At 40.5% G+C, this 14,965-nt stretch overlaps 2 protein-coding genes and 1 non-coding gene across 7 annotated transcripts; 1 reads left to right on the forward strand and 2 right to left on the reverse strand.

Annotated features, from left to right (window-relative positions):
• The first annotated feature begins 677 nt into the window (after positions 1-677).
• Positions 678-4,834, forward strand: LOC104418871 (D-ribulose kinase). 4 transcript variants are annotated; one of them, XM_039301438.1, is made up of 9 exons: positions 678-782; positions 1,490-1,719; positions 2,352-2,500; positions 2,582-2,834; positions 2,929-3,061; positions 3,277-3,365; positions 3,476-3,753; positions 3,978-4,047; positions 4,118-4,834. In XM_039301438.1, exons 2-9 carry the CDS (start codon positions 1,567-1,569, stop codon positions 4,316-4,318), a joined length of 1,326 nt encoding a protein of 441 aa, XP_039157372.1. In that variant the 5' UTR covers positions 678-782; positions 1,490-1,566; the 3' UTR covers positions 4,319-4,834. The 4 variants fall into 4 exon arrangements, with proteins under 4 accessions (XP_039157372.1, XP_039157370.1, XP_010028637.2 ...); XM_039301436.1 differs by lacking the exon at positions 678-782 and adding an exon at positions 975-1,108; XM_010030335.3 differs by lacking the exon at positions 678-782 and adding an exon at positions 975-1,108 and having other exon boundaries at positions 2,352-2,491.
• A 1,086-nt stretch (positions 4,835-5,920) lies between these two features.
• Positions 5,921-5,992, reverse strand: TRNAP-CGG. Its single transcript has one exon. It is a non-coding gene; the product is annotated as a tRNA-Pro (tRNA).
• A 1,229-nt stretch (positions 5,993-7,221) lies between these two features.
• On the reverse strand, positions 7,222-13,818 carry LOC104418873 (protein DETOXIFICATION 46, chloroplastic). 2 transcript variants are annotated; one of them, XM_010030340.3, is made up of 14 exons: positions 13,384-13,818; positions 13,125-13,219; positions 11,526-11,634; positions 11,304-11,359; positions 10,729-10,784; positions 10,188-10,326; positions 9,961-10,098; positions 9,813-9,881; positions 9,601-9,711; positions 9,310-9,438; positions 8,520-8,597; positions 7,909-7,980; positions 7,764-7,826; positions 7,222-7,689 (listed from the first exon to the last, which is right to left on the reverse strand). In XM_010030340.3, the coding sequence occupies exons 1-14, from the start codon at positions 13,502-13,504 to the stop codon at positions 7,603-7,605; spliced, it is 1,323 nt and encodes a 440-aa protein (XP_010028642.3). In that variant the 5' UTR covers positions 13,505-13,818; the 3' UTR covers positions 7,222-7,602. The 2 variants fall into 2 exon arrangements, with proteins under 2 accessions (XP_010028642.3, XP_039158054.1); XM_039302120.1 differs by lacking the exon at positions 13,384-13,818 and adding an exon at positions 11,708-11,764.
• Between the last annotated feature and the right edge of the window lie 1,147 nt (positions 13,819-14,965).

The following is a 14,965-nucleotide window of genomic DNA, read 5'->3' on the forward strand; positions in this document are numbered from 1 at the left end:
GCGGCGGGGAGAGCAAGAAAAGAGAGAGAGAACAAGAACTGCGTGAAGGAAGGAGAAAGTAGCGGGAGCGCGAGAGCTCGTGCAAGAGGTGCGGAAAATGATTTCCTCTTTTGTATTTTCCGCCATCCGAACACCGGAAATTTCGAAAAATATTTTCCTGGAAGTTATTTTCCGCGAAACGAACGGAGCTTAAATAAAAATAAAAATAAAAGTAAAAGCCTATTACAAATATTAGTTTTGCCAAATAGTATTTATGCTAAAGTGATATTTCAATGTTATCTGAGACTACAATTTATCAAACGGTGTAACCAAAGGCATTTTTCCAAAACCGAATCAAATGGGCCCTATGTCAATGATCTATTGGTGCAACAATCACATCTTAAACTTTGAAGATTTGATCTCCTTTCAAAGTCAAAACTCAAATTTCTTTTGGGTAATGAAATTGATGGTTCCCTCAATGGGAGTTAGATCAAGATGAATTTCCATATTTTGATTGATTAGATGATGATTAGTATCCATCAACTCTAGATAAAAAAGAAACTCGCTGATTGTAGAGAGAACTCGTGTATAAGTAATCCTTTAATTATTGCCAAATCGGGTAATTTCTTTTTGGGAAGCAATGCGACTCATGTATAAATATAAACCATCGACTTTGTGCCATAATTAAAAAATCTCTTCTTAACTTTCTCAAGCGTCTCTCTTCTGCGCCATTATCTGGTGAGCTCTGTTTCGTTCTGATTCCCCGTGTTTTTATGAGAAGATAACCTGCCAACCTTTGCCTGGTAACTCTTCTTCGTTCCCTTAACCTCTTATCCTTGGATAATCCTTTCATTTATTGTCTGCTTCCTGCTTGTGCTGCCTTAATTTTTCTATACGTTGTTGTCTTCCCTGTTAATGATGTACTGTTTTTCTCTTCATTTCTCCTCTATTTTGTTTTCTTTTGGGTAATGAAAATGATGGGTCCGTTTATAGGACTGTCATCCATTTCTGTGGTGTCATTTGGCCTTTATCCTTGTAGTGGTCACTGCAGGAGCGAGGTTCACGATGTCCTACTCCCTCCCCTGTCCTCCATGCTCTTCCTCTACCCTGCGATCACCCTCAGTTCATGGTCTCTCTCTAGCAATCAACTGCCGATGCTTGCGAATTTCGCCATGTCAAACATACTGATCATTTGCACTGTTTCGCGGGGGAGAAATGCGTGCCCTACACTGAAATGACCAGTGTGCAAATTGTTTCCTGTTGCGTTCACTTCGTGTCTGTCTAATGCGCCTCTAGTTTTCAACCTGCTCCCGTCTTTGCCATTGTCAGTGCCCCCATTAGTTTCTTTCTCTCTGTATAGATTGGAGATTAGTGCATGGGTATGTGTGTTGAGAATTATGGGGTTGCCGAATAAACAGTCTCAAATCAATGAATCCACCATGTTGGGATCAATTTACATTCAAGCGGCTTGATATAGTATAATTTCTAGCGTTTGTTCTTTGCTTATTAGGCGTTTGTTGGCCAAAGACGCTGGTTTCAAGAAATGGGTTGTTCGACTCTGCAACTAAAACTAAACCAAGAAGAGCTATGACTGCACGCGTAAGCAGTGGAATGAACCCAGAAATTGGTGAAAGGCTGTATCTTGGGATGGATTTTGGTACTTCAGGAGCCAGATTTGCTCTTATAGACAAGCAAGGCAATATCCATGCTGAAGGAAAAAGGGAGTATCCTGAATACATGGTTCGGCTTCTGCTACTGTAACTCAGTTTTCATTCTGTTTCTTTAGGGTTGCCAGGACATTCAACTGGAATGTGAGTCATTGCACCCTCACATTTTGTTTATCAGTTCCATAACAATTATGTATTTCGTTATCCTATTTAGCCAATGCTCTTAAAAGATTGTCCATTGTCAGTCGTGCTGCATGGACTATTTAGCCGATGTACTCACCAAATTGTTTCCCCTCTTGCTTGGAGAATGATGACTACAAAAGGGAACTATACAGTGGTTTATGGTGACTGAGCAATATGAGTATTGAGAATGCAGAGCTTGCTTGTACAAAATTTATAATACTTGTGCCTGCGAAATGGTGTTTTTTCTGGGATATAACATGCAGAATGAATGAATACAGTGAAATGTCATCCGAACATTGTCAGTTGTACTTCTAATATCATCAAGCAAGAAAGGCATGAGGGCCTCTTATTGCAAATTTACACAATTTATTGATGAGCGTCTCCCTTTGCATGTCCAGTGATGTCAGAGATAACGTGTCTGAAAAGTTTGTAGATTATGCCCCGGTGAACTGCTAGTTTTTCCAAATCTGAAACCTTCCATTCCCTAACGTACTGAGAAGTTCGTTTGTTTTGTCTAGAAAGAGTGGAGACACAAGGGATTGGGTTTCCTCATGGAAAGTTACTCTTTTCTCTCTCCTGGAAGACATTCCAGTTCATCTACGTTCACTGATTGCTTCTATGTCGGTCGATGGAACTTCTGCAACCACTATGATACTTGACAGGTCAATCTTGTACGACTCAACGAGAGAGAATTTTTTCTAATGTTCCTTTTAGAGGAACTACTAAGCGAGGCTTCTTATATGTTGCTGCAGCAAGTCTGGAGAGACACTTGGAAGACCTTTCCTTTATAATGAAAGCTGTCCGGATGCTTTACCAATAGTGAAGTCCATTGCTCCAGAAAACCACACAGTCTGCTCGGGTTCCTCTACTCTGTGCAAGCTAGTGTCATGGTGGAACTCCAGCGATACTGATAAAGGATCTGTGGTTCTAATGCATCAGGCAGATTGGTTATTGTGGCTTCTGCATGGCAAGCTGGGAATTTCCGACTATAATAATGCATTGAAAGTACTATTTGTTTGAGTTGCGTGTTTTTGGTTTTTTTGAATTATTTTTCTCTGTATCAATAGATATAGTTGGTTTTGCTCATGTTGTGCTACAGGTTGGTTATGATCCAGAACTTGAGTCCTATCCTTCTTGGCTGCTGTCTCAGCCATATTCTAATGCTCTTCCTTCTGTTATAGCTCCAGGAAAACCAATTGGTCATTTGAAAGAGGACATTACTCAAAAGCACGGTATGCTTCCCTTCTCTTAGCTAGCCAGAAACTTCTATTTTGTGCAGGTGATCTTTCCTACCTGTTGATTTATGAATTGTTTGGATTTTTGTGTTGGGAATGTACTGGACATGAGTTCCTGCTGAATTTTTTTTCGCTAAATTGAGCTCCTGCTGAACTGGTAGGCTTGAAGTTCAATATCGAGATTGATGCTCACTGATGACATATATTGGCAGGTTTTTCAAATGACTGCGTAGTGTGTACAGGGACTACTGATAGTATAGCTGCATTTCTTGCTGCAAGGGCAACACAACCTGGAAAAGCTGTGAGATTTCTGGGCATGAATTGATAGTTTCTAAGACATTCTGTTTATACTGTATGCAAAATTTTCTATTTCTAGATGCTATAGATTTTGTTCTTACACTTGGCGTTTAGGTAACTTCATTGGGTTCAACACTGGCTATCAAATTGTTGAGCACCCGGAGGATTGAGGATGCACGGTATGGTGTTTATAGCCATCGCCTTGATGATAAATGGCTTGTTGGAGGTGCTTCAAATACTGGCGGAGCTGTTCTGAGGCAAATCTTTACTGATGAACAATTAGAGAAATTGAGTAAGCAGATAGATCCATCGGAAGCATCACCTTTAGATTATTACCCTCTTCAAACTGCTGGCGAAAGGTTTCCTGTTGCCGATCCTAATATGATGCCCAGGTATTGATGTTAAGACATCTGCAGATTTCTGCCTTGGTTTGATATCTTGATCGTGGATGCCATTATTATAACTCCAGGATCATTGGCCCACCAAAATTTGAAATAGGGGCAGCAATGAGAAAAGGCTAAACCTGATAGCGAAGCTTGCTTTATCCGATAACCATTCGAGAATAGTTATTGAACACCTTGTATGGGATTTCTGATCATAGTCATGGTTAACGCAGGTTACTTCCACGCCCTGAAAGCGATGTTCAATACTTGCATGGCATTCTTGAATCTATTGCCCGTATCGAGGTACAAGCATTTGGTCATGTACCCTGCCTTTCTAATTGTTGACACATGATGTCAAATTACACGTGTGCAGGGAAAGGCGTATAGCTTGCTGAAGGGTATGGGGGCGACTCCAGTGGAAGAAGTGTTCACAGCAGGAGGTGGCTCGAAAAATGAGAAATGGATAAAGATACGTGAGAGAGTGCTTGGCGTACCCGTGAGCCGGGCCATCCAGACGGAGGCTGCGTACGGCGCTGCCTTATTGGCTTTGAAGGGTATGGAGGGAAACATTTAGCCTAGTGTCAAAAAACTTGAAATCACCTGTAAAGCTCGCTTTCGTGAGTGAATTTGATTGTTGCGGTTAGGACGTTGAAAGTTTGCAAATATCATAGAGGCTTCAAATACAGTACGAGTACTGAAAGGTAAAACGGTGGTGATCCCAGGATGTTGGCTTATTCTCTAGATTTCGTCTTCCACGGTGGATGGACCGCAGTGTTTTTAGCCTTTGGTGTGTGAAATGGATGAGAATGCATTCAGAGCAGATGGCAAAAGTTGAGGTGAATTCCCCTTCACCGCGAAAGTCAAACTTGCCCTTTTCTGTGTCCCAAATGCGATTCTCACATAGAGGTGATTGGTTCCCCGTCTCGTCCGGTTCCACCCAAGAATTAGGAACCAGACCGGGAGGGTTGGTTCTCAGTTTTTGGGATTGTGAATTGGACCGAACCAACTGGTCGGGTCCTCCAATGACCAAATCACTTGTTTTCATTACATTGAACAAAAATAATATATATGTCCCCTAATCTTGTTATTTGTTCGATTAGTGGTGTTAGCTACTTGGAACGCTGTTGGCTTTTCTTGTTTCTTTAATATTAATCAAGGTTCAAAGCTCGCCGGATGATTCGAACCAGAACTTCATTATGCTTCAGCCCTTCTTGTAATACCAAAAGCAAGCAAAATGGGGACAAAGAGAAGCATTGATGGCAACACTTATTTAATTATCGTGGTTTCCTGATTCAATGACCTTGAGCGCTGGAGTAGTTTCCTGCTTTGTGCTTATCCGTAGAAGAAGCTTGTTCAGGCATATCTTTTATCTCCTTGTTGTAACCTCCTCCCAAACAGGGTGAAGATTATGATCTGGTTTAATGTAAACTCTCAAGACAAATTATCGTGCTTTAAGGAAGAGAGAATTGGAGTTTAGAAGGGTAAGTAGTGAGAATTGAGAAACTAGTAGAATTAGATAGATTAGGGTTGTTTAGAAATTCAGAAAGAAAATAAAAAAATTATAAATGGTTGGTCTGGTTCCTACCTTGGAACCTGGAACTGATTCCAAAATTAGGAATTTGGGACCGGACCGGGATCCCCTAGAACTGCCTAGAATAGGCCTATTTAGTTCGGTTTGGGCGGTTCCTGTTGCACACCCTTATTCTCATGTGATGGATTTGGAAAGAGAGGCCCACTCATCCGCAACTTCCCTAAAAGAAAAACAAGGTTGAGGACCAACCGGCTAAAGCTTTTATGGGAATGAAAGGGAAAAAGATAAAAAGAGGAAGGTTTTTACTGAAACGAGAAAGTACGGAAGAGCTAAACAAATGGGCAGAAGAGGAACCTAGGACCGGGACCCCCTAGAACCCTTTAGAACTAGCCTATTCGGTTCAGTTTGGGCGGTTCCCGTTGCACACCCCTATTCTTACATGATGGAGTAGGAAATAGAGGTCTACTCATCCACAACTTTCCTTAGAAAGAAAAACAAGTGGACTTTCTCTAGAAAGAAAAACAAGTGGAGGGCCAACGGGCTAAAGCTCTTACGGGAATGAAAGGCAAAAAGATAAGAAGATGAAGGTTTTCACGGAAACGAGAAAGTAGGGGAGAGCCAAAACAATGGGCAAAAGAACGAGTAGGGGTGTTGCGAGAATCGAACTCGCGACCTCTCGCACCCGAAGCGAGAATCATACCACTAGACCAAACACCCGTTGACGGGAATCATGGCGAAACTAATTTATAAAAATAAACGCATCAAAATTCCATCGACCAGCCCTTCCTTTGTATTTTGGAGTCGCCATCGTATACCAAGCCAGGAGGCGGACCGACGTGGATTCTTGTGCAAAAGAAGACAAAAGCTCTGGGATGCGTTGTTGCATTGCATCCACTTCTACATCTGCGACAGCGGACTATAAAGTATGAATGTTGGAGCATTCTTGTACTACCGACATGTTTTTGTGGATCCAACTCACACGTCTATAGGGCAAAAAAGAAGAAGTACGTCAGCCTTACGACTTTTGTCATCATAGGTGATCCATATAACACGGTCAATTATTTTCAATTTTTTTTCTCATATACCCATGACCAATCTACAAGATTAACCGAAGAATCTATGGTGAAGAGTAGCCATAATGATTGTTAAGTTACCTAGGATGCATTTGGGAACTGCTTTCCCAAAGTCCTTGAGCCAAATAAAATATGCATGCAAGTCTTGGAAGGCTGAAATGTCAAGGTAATTTAGGGGCTTTTTAGGTATGCTGAGCCTTGAATTAGTAAAAAATAACCTTTTATTTTTTCCGATTTTGCCCTCGATAATTCTTCTTCTTCTTCTTCTTCTTGTCGGCTTGCATGATTTGGGTCACAAAGACCCTCGTCGGACTACTTGCCTTTCATCGGACCGCTTGCCCTTGGCCAACCAGCATTTTTTTTTTTGTTTTCAATAACAAAAATCTGCCGTGAATAGAATTTTTTCAAACATTATTTTGCTCAAAGTATTTCACAATAGATTTTTATAATATAATTTACTAAATACAATTTGCATTTTGAAAAAGTCCTTTAACTCATCGACCTTTGTATTTCCCCTAAGACTTTTCCCAAAAACCTTCCTAAACGCACAATATGTTACCTTGAGTATAATTTGAAATTTTTGATGGCTATTTGCCTTTTATTAATTGAGCGCTAAAAATCGCAATACCCTCAACTTCTTTGAACTTGTTGACAAGTGCAAACTTAAACGGGTGCTTTGTGCTTTTCTGCTAAATTTTAGCGATTGCTGTGCAGCTTTCGAGAATAATGATTTGGAAAATGCTCTATGTTCTTTGAATGCCCGGTACTAAACCCAGAAACGAGCAACACAGATGGAGCAACTAGTGTCGATTACATTACTAAAGTATAGGTTTCAGCGAACGATAAGCTGGAAATAAGTAATCACACTCACAGTATCAAGAATGGAGCCCCATTTGAATAGATAGCTTTTACAATTAAAAGAGGAGTAACCTCAGTCGTATCACCTCCAAGAGGATAATCCTATTGTCTATTCTATTATGATACAGTTACATTAAGACGCAGCTGACCCCGTCTTTCTGTAGAAGAAGCAAAAGCTTTAAGAACTGCCTTGCTTAATGCTCTCGGCCTCTTTGAGGCACAAAGAATGGAATAACCCTAACCTAATGTGAGGAAACAGATTAACTACGCATCATGCATGTGGTATGGCTGAGAAGCACGAGAAGTTACTTGATGGCACCTTATCAAGACGATCAGTAAAGTACTAATACCGAGCACATGCCTTATCGAGTGATTTATAAGCTAAGTAGCTTTTAGCTATTGCACTTTAAAACGGCTCAGATCTTCTGTGTACAGTACACTGTTGGCAGAAGTAAGGCGCCGTAGAGCGAGAAAGAACCGAGCCTGAAATTTTTTTCTTCAAGTGAGATGTGGCTTGGACAAAATGCATGAAAATGAGCGGGAGTGTCAAGTCTTACCCATTGAAATCCCGAGAGTGCATACCAACATCCTGCCAAACCCAACCCTTTACTGCTCACGAGCTGGTAACAAAAAGGATAGTTTAGTCAATTCATCAAATGACCTAGTTCTGTAATGACGTATGGAAAAGAAAAATGAGCTTACCAACAGCAGAAGAGAGCCCAGAGTAAAGCATCCACTCATGGATGCACTGATAAATCTAAGATCTCGTCCCGCCTGGCATACAAGTGGTATTATTACATTTTGATGAGAGTGATAGATACATGCATACACATGCAATGCTATTCTATGTTGTTCAGGTATGAGGCTTTAAGCAAAATGAACATGGGTAAAGCAGAGAGACATGCACAGTAACCGGAGCACATAATAACCACATAATCAAGGTCCCCATAGCTAGACATGTTCAAATAGCCCATGAATTGCAGGGGCATGGAGATGAATGGCCAGTCTACGCCTATACCCTATCCAGAAACTGGCACCATCTCTAGAAAGCAGAAACTACACTTCTGTAGATCCTAGTGAGTATAATTAAACTACAGCTCAATTACAGGAAGGTGAGAGAAGATTATGTCTGCCAAAGAGTCTTATTCTTTGCCTTTTTAACTGATAAGACACCACAAGCCTGACAAGGTCTGAATAACCCATGAGTCGAAACATAAGGCCAACATGAATCTTACAGTAACCTGCATTGATCTCTGATTCACTGCAAAAGGAGCAAGAGATCTCGTAGAAATACATAATGATAACATTCTCACCAGCAATGTACCCTCAAGGCTGAGTGTGGGGGTTGTGATGACTAATGCCATGAAGTATGGAATTAGCACCTTGTGCATCTGAACATAAACAAGCAATTCAACGAAAATCAGATACTTTGGTATCCAGAAGAGATGGGGAATTTATGATTTGTTCATCCACAAATTTTCCTGGAGCAATTTTTGGCAACCGTCATTAACCTAAAAAGCAATTCTATTTGGATACACGAAGCTGCACCATAAACAGAACAAACTTTCTAGCCTCCAGTTAATAACGTGCATATGATCGTCTGAATATAAGCAAATGTGTGGAAATAAATCTGGCCATTGAGTCAATTTAAAATCTTATGTGCTTGTTATAGCTCTAAGGAAACAACAGTGCCAGTCCAACTGCTCTAGACGTCGTTTTAAAATTCGACTGTAAGAAAGGGTTGTAAAACCGAATTAAGGCTTCCGCAGCAGCACAGTTTGGCGAAACTATACGGGCCATGCCCTGCCACAATTTATATAGAATAACATACATGACTTCCCTATTCACAATTTACCATAATCACTTACCATAGTGTAAATAATCTGTTATTGAGAACTAAACCTTAAACCCTAAATTATTTAAGGTGGAGCCAAACAATTTCGATACTAACAAGCATCTTTTAATAATAGAATATCATTGACTATACCAGGCAGGCTGCTTCTCCTGATGCTGTTCGCATTCAACTAACGAATGCTAACATACTAAAACAGCAGATTCCTGTGAAACCTACGTATTCAGACTCCCGAAAGTTTGCAAGCTAACCTCTTGTATAACATTTTGATCAGGTGTAAAGATGTTAGGAAACTTCCAAGGCACAAATGTTCCAATGCTTCCCAAAATGATCCCAACTATGCAGCCAATGATCACAAGAGACTTCAGCAACGTTCGCGCCTGTTTTGACACCAAGACATCTTGAGAATAGTTCAACTAAAAAAGGCAAAATATTAGCTCATAGGGGCAGAGTAGGATCGACTAAGATTGAACGTGAATCATATCTTTCCACTAGAGCGAATGAAATGACACAAAAATCATAGTAAGATAGCCATCAGTTACCTTTTCCAAACTCCGATTGACTCCATATATTAGCCCAGGCATAAATGATTGTGCAGTTTGAGATAAAGGCTCACTCCATACCGTACACATGCAAAATGTTTGAACCATTACCTGAATTGAGTACAATTAGTTAAAGTAAGAAACACTCGGTTTCTCACTAATGAGCAGCTAAACTTGAGAAAATAACAATTGTCATTGCCAACAGAATAAACCTGATGAGCAGCCACAGTAATTGTGCCCATAGATGTAGCAAAGTATGTAAGCAGTGCATAAAAGGCCACCTGAAAAGGTAACTTCTCTTATATGCACTGAAGTAGTCATGTGAAAACCAGAAAAGCCACAAATAGTGCAAGACAAAACCTTCGAGATCATTGTTACGAACACTGGAGCAGCAAGCACGAGTATTGACAAAAGTTCATCGGCAGATGGTACAGAGATTGTAAAGGCGTTGTATCCTTTCTTGTTTAGAGCAGCCATCATCATATAACCTGCAACAACCTAGAAAGTATTCTGATTAGGAAAGATCACACAGATGAGACTATATTCCCAAACTTTGGAAAGGCATATTATTTCGAAATTTAACATACTTGTGAAGCCATTGTTGCCCATGCGGCACCAGCAATGCCATAACCTAACACGCTGCAGAGGACAATATCACCAATTCCATTTATGGCACTGGCGACGGCCAGAGCCTTCAGGGGTCCCCATGAATCTTTCATGCCAAGGCTGAGAAGTTATGGAGAGCTTCAGGAAAAGAAAAGCTACCCTAAAAGTATGTCTACAATATATAAAGATAGTGCAAAAACTATGCATAACCCAGGGAATATGAGGCTAAGCCTCAGTAGTCCAATTGCTCAGTTACTGCATTTACTTTAATATGAGTCCCACACAGCATCAACTCAAACTTGTGTACGAACTATAAGGTCCACCAAACTACTGCATAATTCGACCAAAAAAAAATAAAAAAAATACTGCATAAACTTCTTGAGTAGATTTAACCAAAAGCATAGTCCTATCAAAGACACTATGTACTAGCAGGTCAGGGACTTAAATGTGAATTGAAAGAGAGACCAATTAAGAAGAGCTGATCCAATAGATAGATACATGGAGGGACAAAACTATTTGCACCTTGCGCTTTGAGCAACCCAACCAATGAGAAGTGCTGGCCATGCTAAGCCTCGAATCTACCAATTCAAACAATTCTGTTCAGTTAAAATGAGATAGAAAACATATTCATCAAACTAATATACCACGATAGTCAAGTATAGCAAATTTGAAAATCAACAAGGCAAATAATTAACATGATGTACCTAGCATGATTGAGAGAAACTTGTGAGGTTGACTTGACCAAGCAGGATAAATCATTTTGGGATTGCAAAAACTAAGCTGGTCTCACTTAGCAATCTTCATCTAACAGATATTGATAGATTCAGTAGTTGTTTTGTCAAATAATATGTACTTTTCAAAGTTCTCAAGGTTTCCATTAACGTATACTGCTAAACGTCCAACAATTCATGACTGTCAAATGATTGCTAACAAGAAGGCAGACATTTAAAGTAAGACTGCCTCTCAAGTTCTACTTTCAGGTTATGATTTTGTGATAGGTTAGAAGAACAAAGTGCATTGGAATTTATTAACTTGAAACGATAGCCATTCCATACCAGAGTCAGGATAGGGGGTGCAAAAAAAAAAAGTAAGAGAACCTGAACATAAGTATTTGCGGCAGGGACAATATGCATATTCTTCGGCCCAGCAAAAGCTGCAAACATGGAAAATGTTTAATGAGTCAACTAGTTGTCTCTTCTTGGCCTGCTTTAATCTTCTAATTAGCAACACATCATATGAAATGGTATGATAAACAAAAGAAGTGACAGATAAAAAGATAAACTATAACAGAATTTACGGGACAAAGCACTCTCAAGTACCAGTTAATGCCCATGAACCAAAGAATTTCGTGAAGAAGAGCATCAAGAAGCCACAAGTCAATCCAAGAAAGAGCAAGATCGATATTTGATGCTGCACCCCATCTTTATCCTGCATGACATACTATTGGCTTTGAGTATTTTGCATAATGAAAGCTTTCATGTCTCCTTGAAAGGCATCTGACCCGATAATGTGCATGTGCTTGCCAAAAGATTCAAAACTGGGGAATATGCTTTTGTTCCTGCATTTCACAGCAAAACAAGTTAAACATTTTGAAAGCCAGACAGGGTCAATTCAAACTCACCCCAGATACATAGAAAATAGAGCTGGCAAAATGGGTCATAAACCCATATTATTACCCATTTTTAGTTAAATGGGTCATATATGGGTCAAGTCAAAGTTAAATATGGGTCGAAAATGAGTCGAGAAAGTAAAGTTAAAAAAAAAAAAAAAAAAAAAAGGGGTTTAAATGGGTTACTTTGAAGTTTGAAGCCATGGCCTTCTCTAACTTTATAATTTTTTTAATAAAAAATCAATTTATAATTATTTTTCATATTTCAATTTTTTTTTTCTTTCTTTCTTAGCCGACGGCTGATTGCTGGCGGCGACAAGCGAGGCGAGGCTTGAGCTCACGGGCAGGTCGCTGACGGCTAGTGAGGCTTGAGCTCGCTAGTGTCGGGTGGGGCCTTGGCCTCGCTAGATCGGTGAGATCGAGCCTCGCCAGATTTGGCAAGGCTCGAGCCTCGTCGACGACTGGCGAGAATCAAGCTCTCCTGTGGCTGGTTGCCGGCCATTGTCGTGGTCAACGGCCGCCAAAGAAGAAGAAAAAGAAAAGAGAAACTAGAAAAAGAAAAAATAGTTATTAAAAATAAAAAATTATATTTAAAAAATAAAAATTCGATTTTTAAAAAATATTTTAAAATTAATTATAAAAGATTTCCATTAAATTTGTATTGCATAAAAATTGTTAAAAAATTTGTATTGCATAAAAGTGTTTTAACAATACTCTTTTTTAATAAAAAAAATATAAAAGTGAGCTTTTTTATGTTTAGTTAATTTTTTTTCACGTTACAGTCTTTAGTCATTCAATGGTATGTTCACTTCAAATAAGAAAAGCATGTGCATAGTCTAATTCTTTATAAATATTTTAATTTAAAGGTTTTTTTAACTTTTTTATTATTTTATTTACTATTTTTAATTTAATTTGAAGTTTTAATCCAATTAGCATATAGTAAAAGTGGATTTTCCTAGAATATTAATAGGTTTTAGAAATACAGATCGGATATGGGTCGGTGTAGGTTAGGTCGGGTATGGGTCACTTGATTTACACTACATGAATATGAGTCAAAACAGGTTAAATAATTCAAATATGGGTCGACCCATTTTCAACCCGATCCACCCATTTGACGGGTCTAATAGAAAACAATGTTTTGATATCTGAAACCGATAACCGTCAAGCATGCGGCTAGAAACAAACTGACGCTCCAGCAAATGCAATTTTTTTTTTTTTTTGAATGACAGCAAATGCAATTTGCGTGGCTACAAATAACCAATTATCAGTAACGCTACGACAAGTACTATTCATTCAAGGAAAATATTACCTGTCTCGCCAGAGAAGTAGCTACCATATTCGAGGTAGCAATTGAGAGGAACATAAACACGTAGCTCATATGATCGCAAAGAACCGTTCCAGGACCTGCAGTTGAAAGCGCAGCATTGAGTAACTGCCTGCAGTTACGAAAAACCAGAAAGAATCCTCTCTCTCGGTTCAGAGCAAAAAGGACGAAGCTCAGGAGGTCGCCTAAGTCCTTCCTTCCAGCAAACAACTCGCAATGAAAAAGTAGAGAGTTCACTGATCACCTAGCGCAGCGAGCTGAATCGAGCTTCCCTGACCGATGACGACTGTGTCAATGAGACTCATCAACGGCCCACAAATCCACAAACCAGTCGCCGGTCCCGCGAACACCATGATCTCCTTCATTTGACCCCACAAGCTCTGGTCCGATAACCCACTCCTCTCCGCCGCCTCCTCACCGAACGACGGCGGCGACGGCGGCGCCAGGGAGCATCGTCGTCACTAGCCGCCGCCACCGTCGTCTCGACTTCGTCCTCGGCAATCTCGTGGCTAGGGCTAACGCAAGCCGCGACGAACCGATCCGGAGCGCGCCTCGCCTCCAGGAAGCGCCAGCTCGACGGGACTCGAGCCGTCGGGAAGCGTGGGGGCGGAGGGAGGGGAGCGAGCGATCGGAGAAGCGCCGGGGACGGGGCCGTGGAGGGGAATGCCAGGGGAGTGAATCTGCATTGTCTTTGAAGTTAGGTCGGCGTTGGCGTCAGCGGTGGCTGACCGGGAACGGAGCCGGCGGATGAAGCGGAGAACAGAGAAGGGGGTCGGTGGCGTTGAGTCCCTTCTTCACTGGAACCACAAGAAAGAAAGAAAGGACGAAGACAACGTTTGGCGGGGAGAGAGCGCGTGCTGTATGCGGCGCCTCTTCTTGGTCAAGTGGGTCTGTCACATAGAAACTTCCAAAGGTGCAAAAATCAGAGGGGGACGCTTGCTTTGTTTTAAAACGTCACTGCTCAATTCCTTTGGCATTTGCTTTGATTGGGCTTTTGGCCAATTTGATTTATTTATTTATAAATTATAATTGGGCGATGTCTAGATCAATTTTTTCGCGCGCCAGTTAATATATCTTCCTGGATAATTTCAAGAGACGTACTCCTCCCACGTTTTTCAGATGTTACTCTCGAAAATATTTGATGGTGTACATTATTGGCATATTCCGAGTCGACCGGTCTTTGGAAATCTAGAGTCTTTCTCAAAGGTTGCGATCACGAATTTACAAGGTTTCTTCCCCGGACAAAGAAGCCTTTGGCTTCCCACGTGAAACCTTTCTTGTGTCTTCGACAACAGCTGGGAAGATGTCACAATAAGAATAAATATGGTTCTTAGCAGGCATCCCACCTTCTGGTTTTTATGGGCACGTTTAAGACCTTTTGAACAATTAGGTTATGTTATATTTTAAGTCAACAATGAAATTTTACAACGCCATGATGCTTTCTGAGATTAATAGAAACACTTGGCATCATACTGTTGATATTGAGATTATATGGTTAAAGAACACTTACAATTCAAAGAGAACTCGACATAGAAAGGACAGAACCATCACAAAATCTCCTAAAAAGATTCTACGTAGATATGTAAATCGTTATCTTGAGGAGTAATGTTTTTCAAGTAGATCTGGTCCTTGTGCAACGACAGGGTGACCCAGACTGTGGCTGTTTTTCCTTTTTAGGGGATCTTTCCACACGATTCAACCACTTACAGAAGATGAGAGATGGATCTGCACTTCCATCAATAAGCTCGTTCGAGTAGTCATACGTTCGTTCGCTGATAACATTCGTTCCGTTTCATTCAAGGGCAGCCTGATTACTCCAAGCACCG

The sequence above is a fragment of the Eucalyptus grandis genome, chromosome 9, assembly GCF_016545825.1.
Source record: "Eucalyptus grandis isolate ANBG69807.140 chromosome 9, ASM1654582v1, whole genome shotgun sequence".
In the NCBI taxonomy this organism is placed as follows: Eukaryota; Viridiplantae; Streptophyta; class Magnoliopsida; order Myrtales; family Myrtaceae; genus Eucalyptus; species Eucalyptus grandis.